Raw genomic sequence first — 20073 nt, 5'->3', positions numbered from 1 at the left:
TTTCTTGTATATTAATACCTTTTTTCTTTTTCTTGTAAATTTAGAAAACATTTTGAAAACTCAGATTTTTGGAATAAATACGTATATTTAAAAGAAAAAAAATATTGTCAATTTCTGCGAATAAAGCCATAAATTTAGGAAGAAAAAAAACATACATTTACAAGAAAAAAGTCATATATTTACACAAAATGTTTCCTTTGCCAAAGGCCATGGGTCCCCCCAAGTGCATAGGTGTCACAGACAACGCCTGTTAGGACGGACTATTAAAATATTGTGAGATTTTGAGGATATATGTAACCCAAGTGAAAATATAGTAATATAATTTATTTATATATACTTGTATACTACATATTTTTTATTTAATAATATTTAATAATATTTAATAATATTATATATGTTATATTTATTTATTTATTTATATAAAAAGTATAAATAATATTTTTCAATATACCAACACTCAGCAACAGGTGATTGGAATTTGAATCATGTGATTTGACTCGTTTGATTCTGTGCACCCAATCAGGGTTTCACCCCTTGATCACATGACACCCAATAACCAATAAATAGCTAACAGGAAGCCACTCACCAACCACACATGGGGAAACACTTTGGCTAGCAAATTTATTTCAGAGGAATCATATGTTTTAGCACTGCTGCATTTAAATACGTTGTAGGCACCCACTGCCACTAACTACCACTACCACTACCACGACCACTACCGCGACTGCCGCGGGGCATTTCATGTGTTGTATATTGAACGGAACTGGTAAGTTTAGCTAAAATTGGCTTCACTTAGCTTAGCCACCCAGCCTCATTGTGTGGGCTGGTTAGCATGAACAGCAAATGAGAATTATGGGATGACTAATATAGTACAATATTATGTCATACATTGAAATATATGAATTATTATTTTCTAGATACCTTATGCAATTATTATATGAGTATTGAGTGCACACTGATCCTTAACAATACTACTACTACTACTGCCTGTAGTCGTACAAGTATAAACCCCATGCAGTTATAATATAATCCATTATCATAATATGAAGTAAGTGGTACTTTTCCAGAAGGGAATGTAAGAATACTTTTTACCAATGTTGCAGCTATTTTTTTCTGAATAAAAACTTTTTACAGAGGAAAAAAACATATCATGTTAGTAAAACTTGTATGAGTAATTTTATGAATGCAACAAATATTTTTCAAAAATAAAAACAAAAAATATATACATATATTTTTAATGTAGATAAAAACCTGATTTATTGAGAGTAAACTTTTAGTATATATGTATAAAAAATATCATATGTCATACTAAAAGAATGAAGTTGTCATTTTGTGGAACTACTTGAAGAATAAAATAATTTTTCAAGGAAAAAAACAAAAATCTTGTCATTTTACGGAAATATTATGGAAATGTTATGAAAGTAAACAGTGAAAAATGCTAGTATTTTTCCCTGAGTTTATAAAATCGACAATTTCTAAGACATTTTTTTTCAATTTTGGGGTCAAAATAGCAAATGACTAAAATAAATAAATTTTTATACATAATATTTTAAACAAACAGAGTTTTAAATCATGAAAAAGTTTTCATATTACAAGAATAATTTAGTAATTTAATAAGATTTTGATGAATATTTGCATTCAAGTAGTGTCATGTTTTGGAAATAAATATTATAAATCATATCAATATTATATTATAATCAAATATTACAACAGTTGGACCTGGAGTAATACTAGAGGAATGGAATGGAACTTTTACTTATGAGTACTTTTGTGAATGTTTGGAGTATTTTTGGAGAATAAAAACCGTAAAGTGTCATTGTCGTGGTTTGCAAAGGTGAGACGTTGCAGGTGTACCTAATGAAAAGTCTCTGAGCACTTTCCAACGCTGCAGTGTTTGATGCGTACAGACCCCCCCCTCCTCTCCCCCACACCCCCAAACTCTGTGTGTCTAATAAATCATCCTGACTGATCCCGCCCTGGGCGCAGGGGGTCCTCCTCTTTAAAGCTCAATCCGCCCCCCCCTCCTTTTCTTCCCCTCCCCTTTTCATGTGTGTGAAGAAAGCGAGTTAACCTCTGCTGATCCGGGGGTGCCGTGTGGGGGGTGGTGGGGGGTGCTGCCCCTCTTCAGCCTCCCATTCACGGAGCCCAGCCTGCACTCACTCATTCATTGCTCTTTTTTTTTTTCCGAAGGCGCTGAAAGCAAATCTTCCTCTCTTTGGCTTTGGCCTCTTCATGCCGCAAGGCGGGAAAAGGCAGGAAGTCAAGAGGCTTCTCACCTTGACAGCCGCCCGTCATCCCACACGGGGGCTGAACGAGCTAAATGTTTGCACCTCGAGGCCACGCTGGTAGATATTCTTCATATCTATTCATCAAAATAATCATAAAAAGAAACCTATTTTACAAGTAGTATTTAGCTATGTAGTACTACTGCTACTGACAAGTATTTGATGACAAATAGCTGTATAATGTACTGACAAAATGTATTTGTATTTGGGGAAAAAACATACTACTACAGTGGTATTAGTACAGTAAAGTGGCTACTTTGTATTTTGGCTGGGGGGGGGGTGTTTCATGGCGGCTGCTGGTTTTAGTGGTGTGTGTGTGTGTGTGTGCACGTGTGTGTGCACGTGTGTGTTCCGCTGCTCCATGCGGGGGCCGCTTTGCCTCTCCCCATTCACAAATCAATGTTTAACCCGCTGCCTAAAAAAGGCTTGGCAGGGGAGAGGGAGGGCCGGCAGGGTGGGCGGGCCCGTGACGGAGAGTACAAAACACAGGACGGTGGACCAGTGGTTAGCACTGTTGCCTCGCAGTGAGAAGGTTCCAGGCTGTCTCTCATGGTCCAATAACATCCGACGTATGTTACATTTATTTTATATCTGATGGACAGGTGGCTTGACCCCGCCTCTCCCCACCTGAAGTCAGCTGGGGTAGGCTCCAGCCAAGGCTCCTCCTATGTTTATTCTGGACTTGTTCCCATAGGAAGTCATGGTCTGCTGTTATTATACATACAAGTGTAAAAAGAAGTCAAGCACGGTTCCAGTAACACTACAGATGATGTTCCTCTGCCACTGTTGCTAGGCAGAATTCCTCGGACTCCGCCTTAACTGTCCCATAGGCCAATGAAAGAAAAGGCACTGCCAGCCACGCCCACGATGCTGTTTGCAGGGAAACAGGAAGTAAGACACAAGTTGTCATAAAAGGAACCCTGCCCCCTGCTGTCAGGTGACGGTAGTGGGACCTGTAAGGGTTAAACAGTCCACTCCTCCCCTCCATGCTAGCTAGCATGGCTACCTAAACACCCCCACAATGCTTTCACATTGGCTGCACTGTTGCCTAGCAACCAGGCCACCGACATCGTCATCCATGTCAGGCTGCTATATAATGTATAGTATGTATGCTATAGTACACTATACCTATATACATACATACGTATATATATATATGAAATGTTATAGTAAAACATACACACATATTATCATTAAAAATGATGCAGATATTACTTAAAGTACACATTAGACTGTAGATACAGTAAATGGTAGTATTAGTATGTTTATGTTCCTGTTAAAGTACCCTTGTATTTAATAATGTATTTAACAATAATAATCTGATGATAATAAATCCATATTGTGTCCTGTATATATAGTCAGGAAAACCAATGATGTGTTCATCAATAAAGTGAGTCGGTTTGCTAAAATAAAAGCTAAAATGTTTTCTTAAGGAAGTAGAATACTCCAATAGCCATTGGACATTTTTAGCATCTGTTATTCAGAGCATGAAAACAACTTTATTGGCATAAGCAAACTCTTCTCTTTTTCTCTGGAAATGGAACAGAAAATTGAATGCTTGATGGTGGTGGTGGTGGTATTGGTGATGGGGGCCTTGGTGGTGATGGTGGTGGTGGTGATGGTGGTGATGGTAGGGGCCTTGGTGGTGATGGTGGTGGTGGTGATGGTAGGGGCCTTGGTGGTGATGGTGGTGGTGGTGGTAGGGGCCTTGGTGGTGATGGTGGTGGTGGTGGTAGGGGCCTTGGTGGTGATGGTGGTGGTGGTGGTAGGGGCCTTGGTGGTGATGGTGATGGTGATGGTAGGGGCCTTGGTTGTGATGGTGGTGGTGTTGGTGATGGTGGTAGGGGCCTTGGTGGTGATGGTGGTGGTGTTGGTGATAGTGGTGGTGGTAGGGGCCTTGGTGGTGATGGTGGTGGTGGTGGTGATGGTGGTGGTGGTGGTAGTAGGGGCCTTGGTGGTGATGGTGGTGGTGGTGGTGATGGTAGGGGCCTTGGTGGTGATGGTGGTGGGGGTGATGGTAGGGGCCTTGGTGGTGATGGTGGTGGTGATGGTAGGGGCCTTGGTTGTGATGGTGGTGGTGTTGGTGATGGTGGTAGGGGCCTTGGTGGTGATGGTGGTGGTGTTGGTGATAGTGGTGGTGGTAGGGGCCTTGGTGGTGATGGTGGTGGTGGTGATGGTAGGGGCCTTGGTGGCGATGGTGGTGGTGTTGGTGATGGTGGTGGTGGTGGTAGTAGGGGCCTTGGTGGTGATGGTGGTGGTGGTGATGGTAGGGGCCTTGGTGGTGATGGTGGTGGTGTTGGTGATGATGGTGGTGCTAAGGGCCTTGGTGGTGGTGTTGGTGGCATTGGTGGTGATGGTAGTGGCCTTGGTGATGGTGTTGGTAGTGATATTGGTAATAGTGGTGGTGGCCTTGGTGGTGTTGGTGATGGTATTGGTGATGGTGGCCTTGGTGGTGATGGTGGTGGTGATGATGCTGGTGATGGTGGTGGTGATGATGCTGGTGATGGTGGTGGTGATAGAATTGATGTTGGTGGTGGTGCTCGTGATGATGCTGGTTATGGTGATGGTGATAATGTTGGTGATGGTACTGGTGGAGCTAGTGATGCTGCTGGTGATGGTGTTAGCTGTGGTGATAGTGGTGGCCTTGGTGGTGATAGTAGTGGTGATGAAGCTGGTGAGGGTGATGGTGTTGGTGGTGGGTTTGGTCCAGCATTGGATGTGGTGGGGGCCGGTAGAGGGACAAGAGTGAGCATCCTCGTAGCTGCTGAGTAAGAGGGTACGTGTTCACGGCTCGGGCCGAGAGTGACAGCTATTGAGTGGGCCAGCCAAAAAGACGTCTCTGTGGGAAAAATATTGATTATCGCCGTGGCAATAAAGGTTCCCGGAAGCACGGGAGAATGTCATGGATCTTTCTGGAACACACCAAAGAGGAACATTGTCCAAAGGTTTCTCCGGCCAAGGACACATTGTGGAAAATGAAAGGCTGCAACTTGACCACTTTGATATTTTCTATTAGATATGCTAAGAAATATTGAAAGAAAAAAGCTCATCTCAGCTTATTATTCATTTCAACTTCACTCTTTGCTGCTTTTCTCCACTTTTATGTTTTTTTTTTTACATTTTATTTTCCAAATATTTAAACTTTCTTCTTCAATAATCTTTGTATATTTTTTCCTCATAATATTTGGACTTTATTCCCATAATATATGAACTTTTTCCCTCAAGCCACACTCTTTAAAAGTATATTGTACATGCTTTTGGTGAAAGCAATATCAGAATATAAAATAGTATTCATGTATTCAACCAGCCATGCCATAAATCACCGAAGCAGCCCAATCAAGTCCTTCCTTCTTTCTTATGCTCTTTACTGGGGCAGCTTTTGGTCCCATGACAAAAATGGTCCAAAAAAAGTGTGAACGTGGCCGAAAGTGTCGGGCGAGGTCAAGTGAAGCTGAACAAACAACAATGCATTTATTTCCCGCCCCCCCACCCATCTTTTATTCAACTTTCCTTTTCCATATGTCTCTCACTCACCCTCCCACCCCCATACCCAACCCGCACACAAACGCCACGGCCACCCTTGACCCCACTGTGAAAAGTTAGCCTGAACTCTCCCACAAAATGCTGGGAAAGCCCCCCCCCCCCAAATGCCAAGTGTATGTGTGAGTGTGGCGATTCTTGGGTGTCCTGAAAAAGCAGCGTTTTGACCCTCGACCCCTGACCTGTACACAAAAATGACCCTTTTTTTAAAAAGCCAGCGCTGCCATTGTCCACCATCACCGCATTCAGGGAGTCCACCATCACCGCATTCAGGGAGGCCACCATCGCCGCATTCAGGGAGTCCGCCATCGCTGCATTCAGGGAGTCCACCATCGCCGCATTCAGGGAGTCCGCCATCGCTGCATTCAGGGAGTCCACCATCGCCGCATTCAGGGAGTCTGCCATCGCCGCATTCAGGGAGTCCGCCATCGCCGCATTCAGGGAGGCCGTCATCGCCGCATTCAGGGAGGCGCCATCGCCTCATTCAAGGAGTCCACCATCGCCGCATTCAGGGTGCACAAGTGGTTAGCGTGTAGGCCACAGGAAGATCGGGAAGACCTGGTTTCGACATCTCTGTGTGGAGTTTGCATGTTCTCCCCGTGCATGCGTGGGTTTTCTCCGGGTACTCCGGTTTCCTCCCACATTCCAAAAACATGCTAGGTTAATTAGCGACTCCAAATTGTCCATAGGTATGAATGTGAGTGTGAATGGTTGTTTGTCTATATGTGCCCTGTGATTGGCTGGCCACCAGTCCAGGGTGTACCCCGCCTCTCGCCCCAAGACAGCTCGGATAGACTCCAGCACCCTTGTGAGGATAAGCGGTAGAAAATGAATGACTTAATATATATCATATAGTGATACTATAAATATTCGCAGCTTTGTTGTCATGGCAACCACGTGCCAGCCAGCACACCTCACAGGTTGTGTTATCTGGTATTGCTAGCATTGGTGCTAATGTGTCATGTCCGGAGTTGTGTGTGTTGTGGTTATACAAACAATGATTATGCACCAGCATTAGCATCTTTAATGCACCAGCATTAGATAAAAAGTGCCTTTTAATAAAATAATCGAAAAAGACGTATACTGTAGGTCAGTGCGTAGTACTAATACTCCTGATTGAGTATGTAGGCCGGGGCCTTCAATTTGGTCAAACAGCGCCTCTCAGTGGCGAATATGTGCAAGTGCTGCCTCGCTGAGCGACAACGTCACCAAAAAAGGACTGCGGCTTTTTTACGGAAGTTCAAACTTTTCCAGGTTTTAACGACAATCGAGTGTCAATCGCGTCACATATTTTTGTATAAGTAAAAAAATAAGCACACTTTAAAAAAACTGTTAATGTTTGCGTGGAGATGTCTTGTTAACATGGGCGGAAGTTGTAAACTGAGAGAGGAAACTATCCAGCTTGTCCACTGGAAAAAGGAAAAAAAGGGGGCTGGAGATTTGGGAAAAGCCCTCGTTGTTTTTTTTTTTTTAAACTTGTTGGACTGCTGACGCGTCATGTAGCTCCTTTGCGCACATCTAGTCTTCCACCATGATGATGCGGCACTTTGTAGCGTTTTTAGGTGTCTTTCTGTCGCCGGCCTGCTGCTACTTCTCGGAGGAGAGATATCCCGAGGAGTCTCGAATGCAGCCTCCGACGGTGGTGATCGCCATCATAGCCAGGAACGCCGCGCATTCGCTGCCTTACTACCTCGGAGCTTTGGAGAGGCTCCACTACCCCAAAGAACGCATCTCCGTGTGGTGGGTCGCCGCCTTTTTCTAGCATTTTAAGTCATAATTCAGGAAAAGAGTCATTTTAAGTTCTCTGATGGCAAAGTGATCGTCAACATTTAGTCTTTCTGTCATCGTGTACCCAAAGTTCCTTTTATAGTTGACACACTCAGCTGCAGAGAGTGGAGGAGTCACGCCTGCTGTACGCTCCTGCTTGAAGTGTAGTTTCCATCCAACTGGTAGTACACGCTACATTTTCAACATCTCCACATCAATATCATCAGCAAATGATAATAATAAATACTAGCGTTTAATTCGGGTGAGTCCAAAGTGTGGCTTGGGGGCCGTTCATGGCTTGCAGTTTTTTTTGTCGGCCCACGGCACGTTCTAAAAATGTCATTTAACAAGAAAAGTGCAAAAATAAATAAAAAAAAACACAATAAAAACATTGACAACTCATCAGTTATTTGCAGCATCAGCAGTCATTTTACAAAAATAAAGTCAAAATATTGAAAGAACAAAGTTGTAACTTACAGGGAAAAAGTCGTAATTTGTACTCTACGAGTACAATGTTGTCATATTATGAGGGAAAATAACCTTTTAGTAGCAAAAAGTTGAAATATTAAAGGAAAAGGGCGTAATATGAGAAACAACAAATAAAGTTGTCTTTTTGAAAAATTAGGATGAAAAACAGAAATGAAAAAAGTCTTATGAAGTTTATGAAGCAAAAAAGAAGTCTAACAGTCTAACAAAAATGTGTAATTTTACAAAAATAAATGCCATTTTAGTTGAAATATTACATGGAAAAGTGTGTTTACAAAAAAATCACAATATTATGACAAACAAACAGAAATGTAATTTGTGGAAAATTGGGGCAAATGTTATAATATTATGGGAATAAAGTAAAAAAAAGTATCAAAGTCATAATTTAATGGGAATAAAGTTATAATATTAAAGGACAAAAATCATAATAATATGGGGATTAAGTCATCATATAATAAAAATAAAGTTATAATATTATGGGTATAAGGTTATGATATGGAAATAAAATCATAATAATATGGGAATAAATACTCCCATAATATGGGAGTAAAGTTCAAACATAATGGCAATAAAGTCATAATATTACGGGAATAAAGTCATAATATTATGGGAATAAAGTTATAATATTATGGCAATAAAGTCATAAAATAAAAGGAATAAAGTCATAATATTACAGGAATAAACGTATAATACTATGGGAAAAAAGTTACAATATTATGGGAATAAAATCACAATATTACAAGAACAAAATTGACAAAGATGATTTAAGAAGGAAATCGAAATATCTGAAAACAAAAAAGAACCAGAAAAATGGGGAAAAAAGAGCAAAGTTGATATTAAAAAAAGCTGCTAGATATTGAACATCTGTAAGAACCCATGGGTGGCGCCATGCTGCATTGCCATGATGCTAACTCGTTGTGCTGAGACATTATGCTGCTCAGGAGTCAGAGGGTTTGCACCTCCAACAAGGAAGATTCTATGATCAATAAGTTAGGGGTGAGCTTGTGTTTTTGTCTTCAGGGCAGCCACGGATCACAATGCAGACAACACCACGGCCGTGCTGAAGGAGTGGCTCACCGTCATGCAGAGGTTCTACCATTACGTGGAGTGGAGACCCATGGAGCAGCCCGTGTAAGACCTTAATCCTTCATCCCCTGCGTGTCCACCTCAACGTACACATCTATTTAAGTCTGTGCTGTTCAGGTCCTATGCGGGAGAGCTGGGTCCAAAGCACTGGCCCAACAGCAGATACGAGTATGTGATGAAGCTCAAGCAGGCGGCGCTCAACTTTGCCAGGAAACGCTGGGCTGACTACATCCTGGTACGCGACACAACACTCACGCTTTGCCTTTAATGCACACAACAAGTTTAGTGCAGGTCTGGATACAGATACAGATAGATCTACAGCGACAGAACAGCACATGGTATTTCCAAGATATACCATTTTCTATCAAACAGGAAGTAGCTTGTTTATTCAGCAAACTCATGGTCAAATACATGACTTTTTTGAGTCATGGAGAAACATCTTATAATAAAAAAATGGTACAGGCCTTATGTTATTCTCTATGAACCAGGAAGTAGCCCCTCAGATAAAAAAAAACCCCAAAACAATGGTTTAAGAATTAAAAAAATGTTAGCTTTGTACCAGGTACTTCCTGTTTACTAATAAATAGACGGACAGATGAAAAAAACACTGACCATGTCCTTTTGTTATTCTATATGAACCAGAAAGTAGCCTCTTAACCCTACTTGGTGATGCCCCTCAGACCAAAGTAAAAAATGGTACAGTCCTATTGTTGTACGTGAACCAGGAAGTAGCCTGATAGCTAACAAATAGACGTACAAATACTTATATCACTTTTGGAGTAACGATAGAACCCCAAAGATGAAAAAAAAATGATTCGGTCCTTACTGTATTCTCCATGAGCCAGGAAGTAGTCCCTCAGATAAGAATAAAAAATGGTACAGTCCGTCTTACAACATCCTCCCTGAACTAGGAAGTAGCCTGCTAGCTAACAAATGGACGTACAAATACATATATCACTTGTGGAGTAACGATAGAACCCCCAAGATGAAAAAAAAAAGATCCAGTCCTTACTGTATTCTCTATGAGCCAGGAAATAGTCCCTCAGACAAGAATAAAAAATGGTACAGTCCGTCTTACAACATCCTCCCTGAACTAGGAAGTAGCCTGCTAGCTAACAAATGAAAAGACAAATGCAGCACTTTTTTGAGTAATGAAGCAACCCCCTCATAATAAACATGGTAGGATGGTAAACAATGGTAGGGTCCTCATGTGAGCCAGGAAGTAGTCTCTTCAGACCAAAATACAAAATAGTGCAGTCCTGTCATCTTATGTCATTGTGTGTGAACCAGGAAGTAGCTTGCGAGCTAACAAATGGACGTAGAAATACATTTATCACTTTTGGAGTAACAATAGAACCCCCAAGATGAAAAAAAATGATCCAGTCCTTACTGTATTCTCTATGAGCCAGGAAGTAGTCCCTCAGACAAGAATAAAAAATGGTACAGTCCGTCATACAATATCCTCCCTGAACTAGGAAGTAGCCTGCTAGCTAACAAATGAAAAGACAAATGCAGCACTTTTTTGAGTAATGAAGCAACCTCATCATAATAAACATGGTAGGATGGTAAACAATGGTAGGGTCCTCATGTGAGCCAGGAAGTAGTCTCTTCAGACCAAAATACAAAATAGTACAGTCCTGTCATCTTATGTCATTGTGTGTGAACCAGGAAGTAGCCTGCTAGCTAACAAATTGACAGACAAATGTAGCACTTTTCTGAGTAATGATGCAACCTTTGTCCAAGAATTTAAAAATGGTACAGTCCTGTCAGCTTGCGTTATTCTCTGTGACCCAGGAAGTAGCCTGTTTACTAACAAATGGACGCAAAATGACATGTCTTCTTGCAGTAATGGAACCCCCGTGATGAATAATGATCCAGTCCTTATGTTATTTTCCATGAAGCAGGAAGTAGCCTGCAAGCTTTCTTTCACTTTTGGCACAATTTTCGAGGAATTTATTTTGAAAGGGGACCTATTATGCTAATTTTCCTTTGCTCATTCCTCTTTGTATTGACTTGTGGACTCCTATAGAGCAGCTACGCACAATAACCAGCACACAAAGTTGGTCCAGACGACCAAATAACATTGGAAAGTAACATTCAGCAGCAGTTTGTCGGCTAGTGTTGTGCCATGTTCACTAAACAGTCCAGTGTGGAATGCCGTTGACGGATTAATATGCATTTTTTTGCTGGTAGGGAATCAGGAACTCCAACCACTTGTGGCTGACGGTGGCGTCTTTAGGAATTGGAAACAAATGTGTCTTTGCTCGGAAGTAATAACCAGAGCAGCAGAGCTTGAGGGAGAACAGAGCTTATCTGCTTACAGACACGCCCATATAAGGAAGTCCACCCCTCTGTGACATCACAAAGGAACAGTTTTGCGACGCCTTCTGAAACCAAGCATTTTGAGCCATGACAAACTTCTTGTTGTTGTTGTGGTCTCATTTGTCTTCCAGTACGCCGACACGGACAACATCCTCACCAACCCCGACACCCTCAATCTGCTGGTGGCCGAGAACAAGTCCATCACGGCGCCCATGCTGGACTCTCAGGGAGCCTACTCCAACTACTGGTGTGGTATAACGCCACAGGTGAGGCCCAACGCCAAGCAAGGTGTGTTTTTATCTCCTGACTCTCCTTCCGTCCCCTCAGGGTTATTACAGGCGGACGGCCGAGTATTTCCCCACTCGCAACCGCCACCGTCTGGGCTGCTTCCCCGTGCCCATGGTGCACTCCACCATGCTGCTGGACTTGAGGAAGGAGGGCATGAAGAAGCTGGCCTTCTACCCGCCCCACACCGAGTACTCCTGGCCTTATGATGACATCATTGTCTTTGCCTTCTCCTGCCGAGCCACAGGTTGGTCGAAACGCCACTGCCCATTCCGGGAAGTAGACTAATCCCCAAGGGAATGTTGTGCCTCGCATGCAGCGATCCAGATGTACCTTTGCAACAAGGAGCGCTACGGCTACTTGAATATTCCTGCCAAGCCTCACCACACGCTGGAGGACGACCGCCTCAACTTTGTCCATGTTCACCTGGAGTCCCTGAGTAAGAATGGAGACCATGTTTGGGTTAGACTGAAACCAGTAAAGTCTTCCGTCACCATGTGGCGCTTCCTCCCAACAGTCGACGGGCCTCCCATGCAGCCTTCACGCTACGTCCACATGTCCCCCAGACAGAGAGACCTTATGGGCTTCGATGAGGTTAGCAATACGTACAGTCACCTCTTGTTTATCACGGTTAATCGGCTCCAGAATTTTCACCAAGTAGGATTCCTTATTTCTAAATGCAATACTTTGGTAGTTATAGCATAGAAAAGCTGTTTATGACCTTCTAAATCAACTTTTTACCACAATGAGAGCCCACTAGACATGCAATAACACCCCTATAGTCACCTTTACACTCATATTACCTGATATAGTGTACATAAAATGAGATAATAAGATATTTAAGACACAAATAAGACAACATAGACTCAGGTGTTAGCATTGGGAGAATTTTCTGAGGTGGCTTTTGCCTCATCATATGTACATAACTGACACCTAGTGACCAATGTAGAATACTAAATATCATAACATCTTTGAATGCATCTTTTGAATGCCTTATGTTTGTCCTATGCTTGGAAATGCTGCATTTAGGCCAATAAAACATACAATTTGATTAAACTAGCATATATTTTTGGACTAATAATAGGCCGTAGTCAACCACAAAACAGTATATTGTGTTCTATGGCGACATAAACATGGAACCTACCAAAAGAAAGATTAGACTTCTGTCTTTCATCAGAGAAAAAAAAGGTTTGTTTCTAATTTTCCCTTCTTTAGTTATCAGTAGAACTGGGTAAGCTTCAGGAAAATATCAGTTCCTAACTAAAACAGGGCATACAAGGGCAACAAATATAACTTTTTGCTTTTGTGACAGTATCTAAACTTGACATGAAAATAACAGTATACTTACAAATATAACACCATGAATTATTTACAAATTTCATACTCCGGTTTCCCTCAGATTTACCTGATCAACCTGCGGCGCCGCCCGGACCGCAGGGAGCGCATGTTGTTCTCCCTTAACGAGCTGGAGGTGGACGTGAAGGTGGTGGACGCCGTGGACGGAAAGTAGGAATCCTTGGAGGGACACTCTACCGTACCTCAGAACGCTGTTCTTGCTTTGAACGCTTCCCTCTGGTGGCTCATGTCATAAAGCACATACAGTATGTGCAATGGAACGGTAAATAGATCATAACGTGTGTGTGTGTGTGTGTGTGTGTGTGTGTAGTGCATTGAACAGCAGTGACATCAAGATCCTGGGCGTGGACTTGCTGCCAGGCTACTACGACCCCTTCTCAGGACGCACCCTCACCAAGGGGGAGGTGGGCTGCTTCCTCAGCCACTTCTACATCTGGAAGGAGGTGAAGCCTCCGGCAAACGTAGCGAGCAGAAACGGCGGGCTGGTGGGCGCTCACGTGGTCTTTGCTCCTGGCGCAGATGGTGGACACGCAGATGGACAAAGCGCTGGTGTTCGAGGACGACGTCCGCTTCCAGGCCAATTTCAAGCGCCGGGTCCTGCGACTGATGGAGGAGGTGGAGCAGGTGGAGCTGGACTGGGACCTGATGTGAGTAAGGTTTGCTGCGTTTGCTGATGTTTTATTAGATGGCTTTGGCCCTGTAATGATACAAGAATAGCTTCTTTGTTCCAAAGCAAAGGTAAGTGTAGTAAGGGGAGTTACTACCAGGCGTAGTACTGATCAGCAATCAATCCAGGGTGAGCTTAGTAGAAAGGCGGGATTGTCCACATCCTGATTGATGTCTTCCTTCATTTATTTGTAGCCACGTGACACATCACAGGTAGATGGCTGTGCATGGGGGTATACTATAAGTGTATCAGAGGGTGTGTAACTCTTGCCAGCCGCAGCGGGTACCATATCATTTCAACACAAACATACGTTGCCTTCAAGTCTGCTGTCTATTCAGAGATTGGTGAGGTGCTTTCATGCGTTTTAAACACGTGCTGCGTGTTGGCTCATGTTCTTAAGACTGCAGGCCAACAGCCTGCCTGGACGTTTACATACAAGACAGGTATGAACGGGAGTGTGCTCAGTCCCGGATCCAGGCCTCCTTTTTAAAAAAAATAAAATTAAAATAATATGTAAAATGTACTATTATAAGGACAATTATTTTTTCTATTTTAAATAGATTTTTAAAAATAGTTTTTATAATTTGCAAGAAAAACAAGATTTTTTTTAAACAAGAATAACTATTATAAGAAAATGCCTGTTTTTATCAGGCTAAAGTCATACTTAACAAAAGTGTTTTTTCATTTACGAAAATTTAAGAAAAACATATTTTTTTACAAATATATGCAATTACTACTATATGAAAAAAAGTATATTTTATCAGCCTAAATTCATAATTAAAACTAAATTTTATTTTTTTTTCCAATTATTTTTAAACAAGAATAACTATGATAAGAAAATAGTCATCATTTTATCAGGCTAAAGTCATACTTAAACAAGTATGTTTTTTCATTTACAAGAAAAACATTCATTCATTTTCTACCGCTTTTCCTCATGAGGGTCGCGGGGGGTGCTGGAGCCTATCCCAGCTGTCCTTGGGCGAGAGGCGGGGTACACCCTGGACTGGTCGCCAGCCAGCACATATAGACAAACAACCATTCACACTCACATTCATACCTATGGACAATTTGGAGTGGCCAATTAACCTAGCATGTTTTTGGAATGTGGGAGGAAAACCCACGCATGCACGGGGTGAACATGGAAACTCCACACAGAGATGTGAAATTGGGTGGAATTGAACCCCGGTCTCCTAGCTCTGAGGTCTGCGCGCTAACCACTTGTCCACCATGCAGCCCAAAATAAATAAATGAAAGAATAAAACACATAAATAACTTAATAGACTTAAATGTATGAAAAAGTAAATGCCAATAAAAATGGCTTAAATAAAAGTATAAAAAATAAATATAACAGATTAAAAAGAACCGTAGGAATAAATACACGAATGGAAGTGTATTGTAAATTAGTGAAGATTGTAAAAGGTGTTTCCCAGGCTGAGAGAGCATTTTAGAAGCCGTGTCATAAAACACACGGGATGACTCTTCTGCGTGAGACGCAACCTTTCCAAAAAAAACTAGCCAAAGTAGCGGATGTGTGGGCTGGCAAAGCCCATACCAAAACACATGAAGAAGAAGGAGAAGTGGCATGAGGAGAAAGACAATTTGATTGTTTTTCAGATACTTTGGCAGGAAGCAGGTGAACCCTTCCAAGGAGGAGGCGGTGGAGAACGTGAGGAACCTGGTGGTGGCCGACTACTCCTACTGGACTCTGTCGTACGCCATCTCCCTGCAGGGGGCGCAGAAGCTGCTCAACGCCGAGCCGCTCTCCAAAATGCTGCCTGTTGATGAATTCCTGCCCATCATGTACGACAAACATCCCAAGTAGGTGTCCACACACATATACACACACGAGTACACTGCAAGTGTAAAATGTACTCCAGCTACTGGTCTTCCAGATCCTTCCTTCTGTGTGACCGCACCAGGAAGTCCAAGCTGATCTGTAAATAACACTTCCCAGCCGCAGTGTGTACCATATCATTTCAACAAACATACATTGCGTTCAAGTCTGCTGTCTATTTAGAGATTGGTGAGGTGCTTTCGTGCGTTTTAAACACGTGCTGCGTGTTGGCTCAAATTCTTAAGACTGCAGGCCGACAGCCTGCCTGGACGTTTACATACAAGACAGGTATGAACGGGAGCGTGCTCAGTCCCGGATCCAGGCCTAAAAATGTAACATTTACTATTATAAGGACAAATTATTGTTTTCTATTTTAAATAGATTAAAAAAAATCATTTGCAAGAAAAACAAGATTTTTTTAAAGCAAGAATAACTAGTATAAGAAAAAAAGTCATCATTTTATCAGGCTAAAGTCATACTTAAACAAGAATGTTTTTTCATTTACAAGAAAAACATATTTTTAAAAAATATCTGCAATTACTACTATATGGAAAAAAAGTCTATTTTATCAGGCTAAATTCATAATTAAAACAAAATTTTAAACATTTTTTCATATTTTTTCATTTACAAGAAAAATATCTTTCTAAACAAAATAATATTTTTTATAATTTAGATTTTTTTTCATTTAAAAAAGAAACATTTTTATTTGAATAATTTTCAGAATTTTCATGATTAAATTTGTTTTACATTTTTTCATATTTTTCATTTACAAGAAAAACATCTTTCTAAACAAGAATAGATTTTACTATTTATAATTTTTATATTTTTTTCATTTGCAAGAGAAACATTTTTATTTTAATAATTTTCAGAATTTTCATAATTAAATATTTTTCACATGTTTTCATTTACAAGGAAAACATATTTCTAAACAAGAATAGATTTTGCTATTTATAATTTTTATATATTTTTTCATTTACAAGAGAAACATTTTTATTTTAATAATTTTCAGAATTTTCATAATTAAATTTTTTTTTTACATTTTTTCATTTACAAGAAAAACATCTTTCTAAACAAGAATAGATTTTACTATTTATAATTTTTTACAATTTTTTTTTCATTTACAAGAGAAACATTTTTATTTTACACAATATATAACATACTATTATAAGAAAAAACCTAAAGTCATAATAATATGCTAATTTTTCCACCCTTTGTATTGAGTTGTGGACTCCTGTAGAGCAGCTACACACAATAACCCGCACAGAAAACATGAATGCACCTTTCCAGGAGTGCACCCATTCTGGCTCCAGCAACAGTTTGGCGGATATTTCACGTTCATGTTCACAAAAAAAGTCCTGTGTGAAATGCCGTTGACAGATGAAAATATTGCTGGGAATCACCAGCTATAATAACAGCTGAGTTTGCTTCGTAAACAGAGGAGCAGAACTTGGGGGGAGGGCAGAGAGTGTATCTGGAATACAGCCACGCCCATATAAGGAAGCCTGCCCCTCTGTGACATCACAAAGGAACAGTTTTACCACGCCTTTTGAAACCGAGCGTTTTGAGTCATCCCAAACTTTTTTCAGGGCTTACTTCCAAATGTACAAACTTCATTATCGGAAACTTTGGCATGGTTTAATACCACAATGCATCATTTTTTTTAATTTCCCAAAAAACAATCTTTTTTATAAAAATAAATTCTATTATTATAAGATGTTGCGATAAAGCTAACGTGACGGCGGGCTTCTCCCCCCACAGCGACGACTACAAGTCGCACTTCCCCAACAGGAACCTGCAAGCTTTCAGCACGCGCCCCCTGCTGGTGCAGCCCTGCCACTACGCCGGCGACCCCCAGTGGGTGAGCGACACCGAGACGTCCACGCTGTGGGACGACGACGCCGTGCGCACCGACTGGCGGGGCTCCCACAAGACCCTAAAGGGGGCGGTGCCGCCACCCGACATCCTGTCGGCCGCTTACAGGGATGAACTTTAAGGGCGGTGCGCCCGGCCTTGCTACGAATCAGAGATGGCGCCCTGAGGAGCCTGTGTTCTCACGCCGAGCGTCATGTGACCGTCCTGCGTTTACAAGTGGACTTTCCTGCAAAGCGCTTTTGCACAGGATGGAGTTCTCCTTTAGGAATTCTTTGGGGACAATCCAGGAAAAGGCATTTAGTGTCTTCGTGCATGAACTTCATTTACCCACGTCTTCATGACCGCACGTACCTCATTCCGTGTTCTCATTCCACTTCTTTATCAGGTACGCCATCATCCCGTACAGGAGCCCCATCCAAAAACACACTTTGATGTTCATTCTTGTCATGATAATCATCCACTTGGCAAAATCACCACAGGAATATGGAAGACATCTCTTTCCTGTCGCATCACTGGGATATTTTCTTTGTTGAGTGTGTGACAACGTTACAAGTGAAAGTAACGAAACATTTATTGATGATTAATCATAAGAACATCAATAGAATATCTCCTGAATCTTCCTGAATTGTTGGGTCAGCGTCTCCGACCGTCCTTTTTCTATGCCGCTTATCCTCACTAGGGTCACTAGAGGCGGGGTCCACCCTGGACTGGTGGCCAGCCAATCACAGGGCACATATAGACAAACAACCATTCACACTCACATTCATACCTATGGACAATTTGGAGTCGCTAATTAACCTAGCATGTTTTTGGAATGTGGGAGGAAACCGGACTCATGCACGGTGCGAACATGCAAATTAAGTTAACAAAATGATCATCTAATATGATGAATTAATATGACTTTTGCTGGGAGGAATATGCAGATTGCATATAATTATATGTTTATTAACATAATCATAAAAAGAGATAAACAAATAAGTAATAATACATAATATCCCAGCTGTCTTCGGGTGAGAGACGGGGTACACCCTGGACTGGTGGCCAGCCAATCACAGGGCACATATAGACAAACAACAATTCACACTCACATTCATACCTATGGACAATTTGGAGTCGCCAATTAACCTAGCATGTTTTTGGAATGTGGGAGGAAACCGGAGTACCCGGAGAAAACCCACGCATGCATGGGGAGAACATACAAACTCCACACAGTCATGGCCGAGGGTGGAATTGGACCCGGGTCACCTAGCTGTGATGTCTGCATGCTAACCACTCGACTCCCGTGCCGCCTGCCATAGTTATGTTATGAATAATGGTCATTTTTTTTAATGAACACAAATTGTATTGATTATGGTGAGTGTGGTGGGAATGGTTGTTTGTCTATATGTACCCTGTGATTGGCTGGACACCAGTCCTGGGATAGGCTCCGGCAACCCTGCGACGCTAATGAGGATAAGCGGTAGAAAATGACTGATTGATTTAGTAATTTAATATTATTCTCAGCTGATATTATCAATGAATATTCCTTTTTTGCTGGTAGTGATATGCAGATTGAGATGATTTGGAAATGGAATACTAGAATGGTTTAGTGTAGGGTAGTGTAAGAAATGCTGTGCTGAGCCTGGATACACTTTGGCACTGGGTGGTGCTCGCCATGTGTGTGCGTGTGTGTGTGTATGTGTGTGTAAACAGCATATCTACAAATGAACTGTAAGGTGAACGCCTGTATACAGTCAGCACTCCAGTACAGTATTCACCCTGCTATGTTATAGCTTTATTCCAAAATAGAATAAATCCATCTTTCGTCTCAAAATTCCTCACGCAACGCCTCACAATGTCGACGGGGGAAGTATTTTTAAATGTTTTAAGTGGATTAAAAATAAAAAAGACAGATGAGTACAGTACACATGAAGCACATGTCTCCATTTAGCTGCAGCATCTCCGATGGGCATGGGAATGTGTTTACTGAAATATCTTATATTTACACTGGGGGGGTTGGTGTCTCTCTCACACACACATAGCAACATAAAGTGCATACAAGGCATCCTCCATTTTGTTGCCATTTGGCTAAATGAACAATCAGCCTTGCCTTCCATGCAGTTTATGTAAGAAAAAGAAAAAGCACGGAGCAGATTAGATAGTGACTGATCAAGGTCGTGTTCAAAGGTCGTCAAGGTTGATTTTCACAACTTTCACGAGGCATACTCCAAAAAAAAAAAACCTACAGGCCAAGATTATGAGAATGTTTGCTGCAGTTGGACCTCAAGACCTCCTCCTCCTCCTGCAAAGTCAGATCCTCATTGGCTGCTGAGATGGAGGTGGGACTTCTTCGCTGACAGAGTTTCATAGCGCTCATATCCAACTCTGGATCACATATGTTGGATTCATGTTTGGAGATGAATGAACCATCTATTTAATATGTATGCTGTATATCTATGACACTATGTCACTTCATTGTAGCATGCATATAAAAGCCTTTTCACCTTAATATAACAATATAAATGCGATTTCAAAATAATTCGTTCATTTCTTAAAATAATACTCAGCATTAATAAGGTTAAATTAATTTATTT

General features: G+C 41.5%; 1 protein-coding gene across 2 annotated transcripts; it reads left to right on the top strand.

The window, feature by feature from the left end:
- The first annotated feature begins 754 nt into the window (after window positions 1-754).
- cercam (cerebral endothelial cell adhesion molecule) lies at window positions 755-19394 on the top strand. Of its 2 annotated transcripts, none has more exons than XM_058056529.2 (12): window positions 755-766; window positions 9099-9209; window positions 9282-9399; window positions 11618-11752; window positions 11814-12018; window positions 12091-12210; window positions 12289-12365; window positions 13171-13277; window positions 13438-13570; window positions 13647-13774; window positions 15409-15612; window positions 17387-19394. In XM_058056529.2, the coding sequence occupies exons 2-12, from the start codon at window positions 9160-9162 to the stop codon at window positions 17619-17621; spliced, it is 1512 nt and encodes a 503-aa protein (XP_057912512.1). In that variant the 5' UTR covers window positions 755-766; window positions 9099-9159; the 3' UTR covers window positions 17622-19394. The 2 variants fall into 2 exon arrangements, with proteins under 2 accessions (XP_057912512.1, XP_057912510.1); XM_058056527.2 differs by lacking the exon at window positions 755-766 and adding an exon at window positions 7274-7565.
- Window positions 19395-20073: the final 679 nt, after the last annotated feature.

This window comes from Doryrhamphus excisus, linkage group LG19 (genome assembly GCF_037039965.1).
Source record: "Doryrhamphus excisus strain RoL-2023G ecotype Guam linkage group LG19, RoL_Dexc_Guam_v1.1, whole genome shotgun sequence".
Classification (NCBI taxonomy): domain Eukaryota; kingdom Metazoa; phylum Chordata; class Actinopteri; order Syngnathiformes; family Syngnathidae; genus Doryrhamphus; species Doryrhamphus excisus.
The sequence above is the reverse complement of the archived record's forward strand: the minus strand, read 5'-3'. Positions and strand labels throughout refer to the sequence as shown.

Coding starts and splice junctions, on each gene's coding strand:
- cercam (XM_058056527.2), top strand. CDS start 7,357: ATGATGATGCGGCACTTTGTAGCGTTTTTAGGTGTCTTTCTGTCGCCG. Junction 9,400..11,617: donor GCTGGGCTGACTACATCCTG/GTACGCGACACA, acceptor TTTGTCTTCCAG/TACGCCGACACGGACAACAT. Junction 11,753..11,813: donor GGTGTGGTATAACGCCACAG/GTGAGGCCCAAC, acceptor CCGTCCCCTCAG/GGTTATTACAGGCGGACGGC.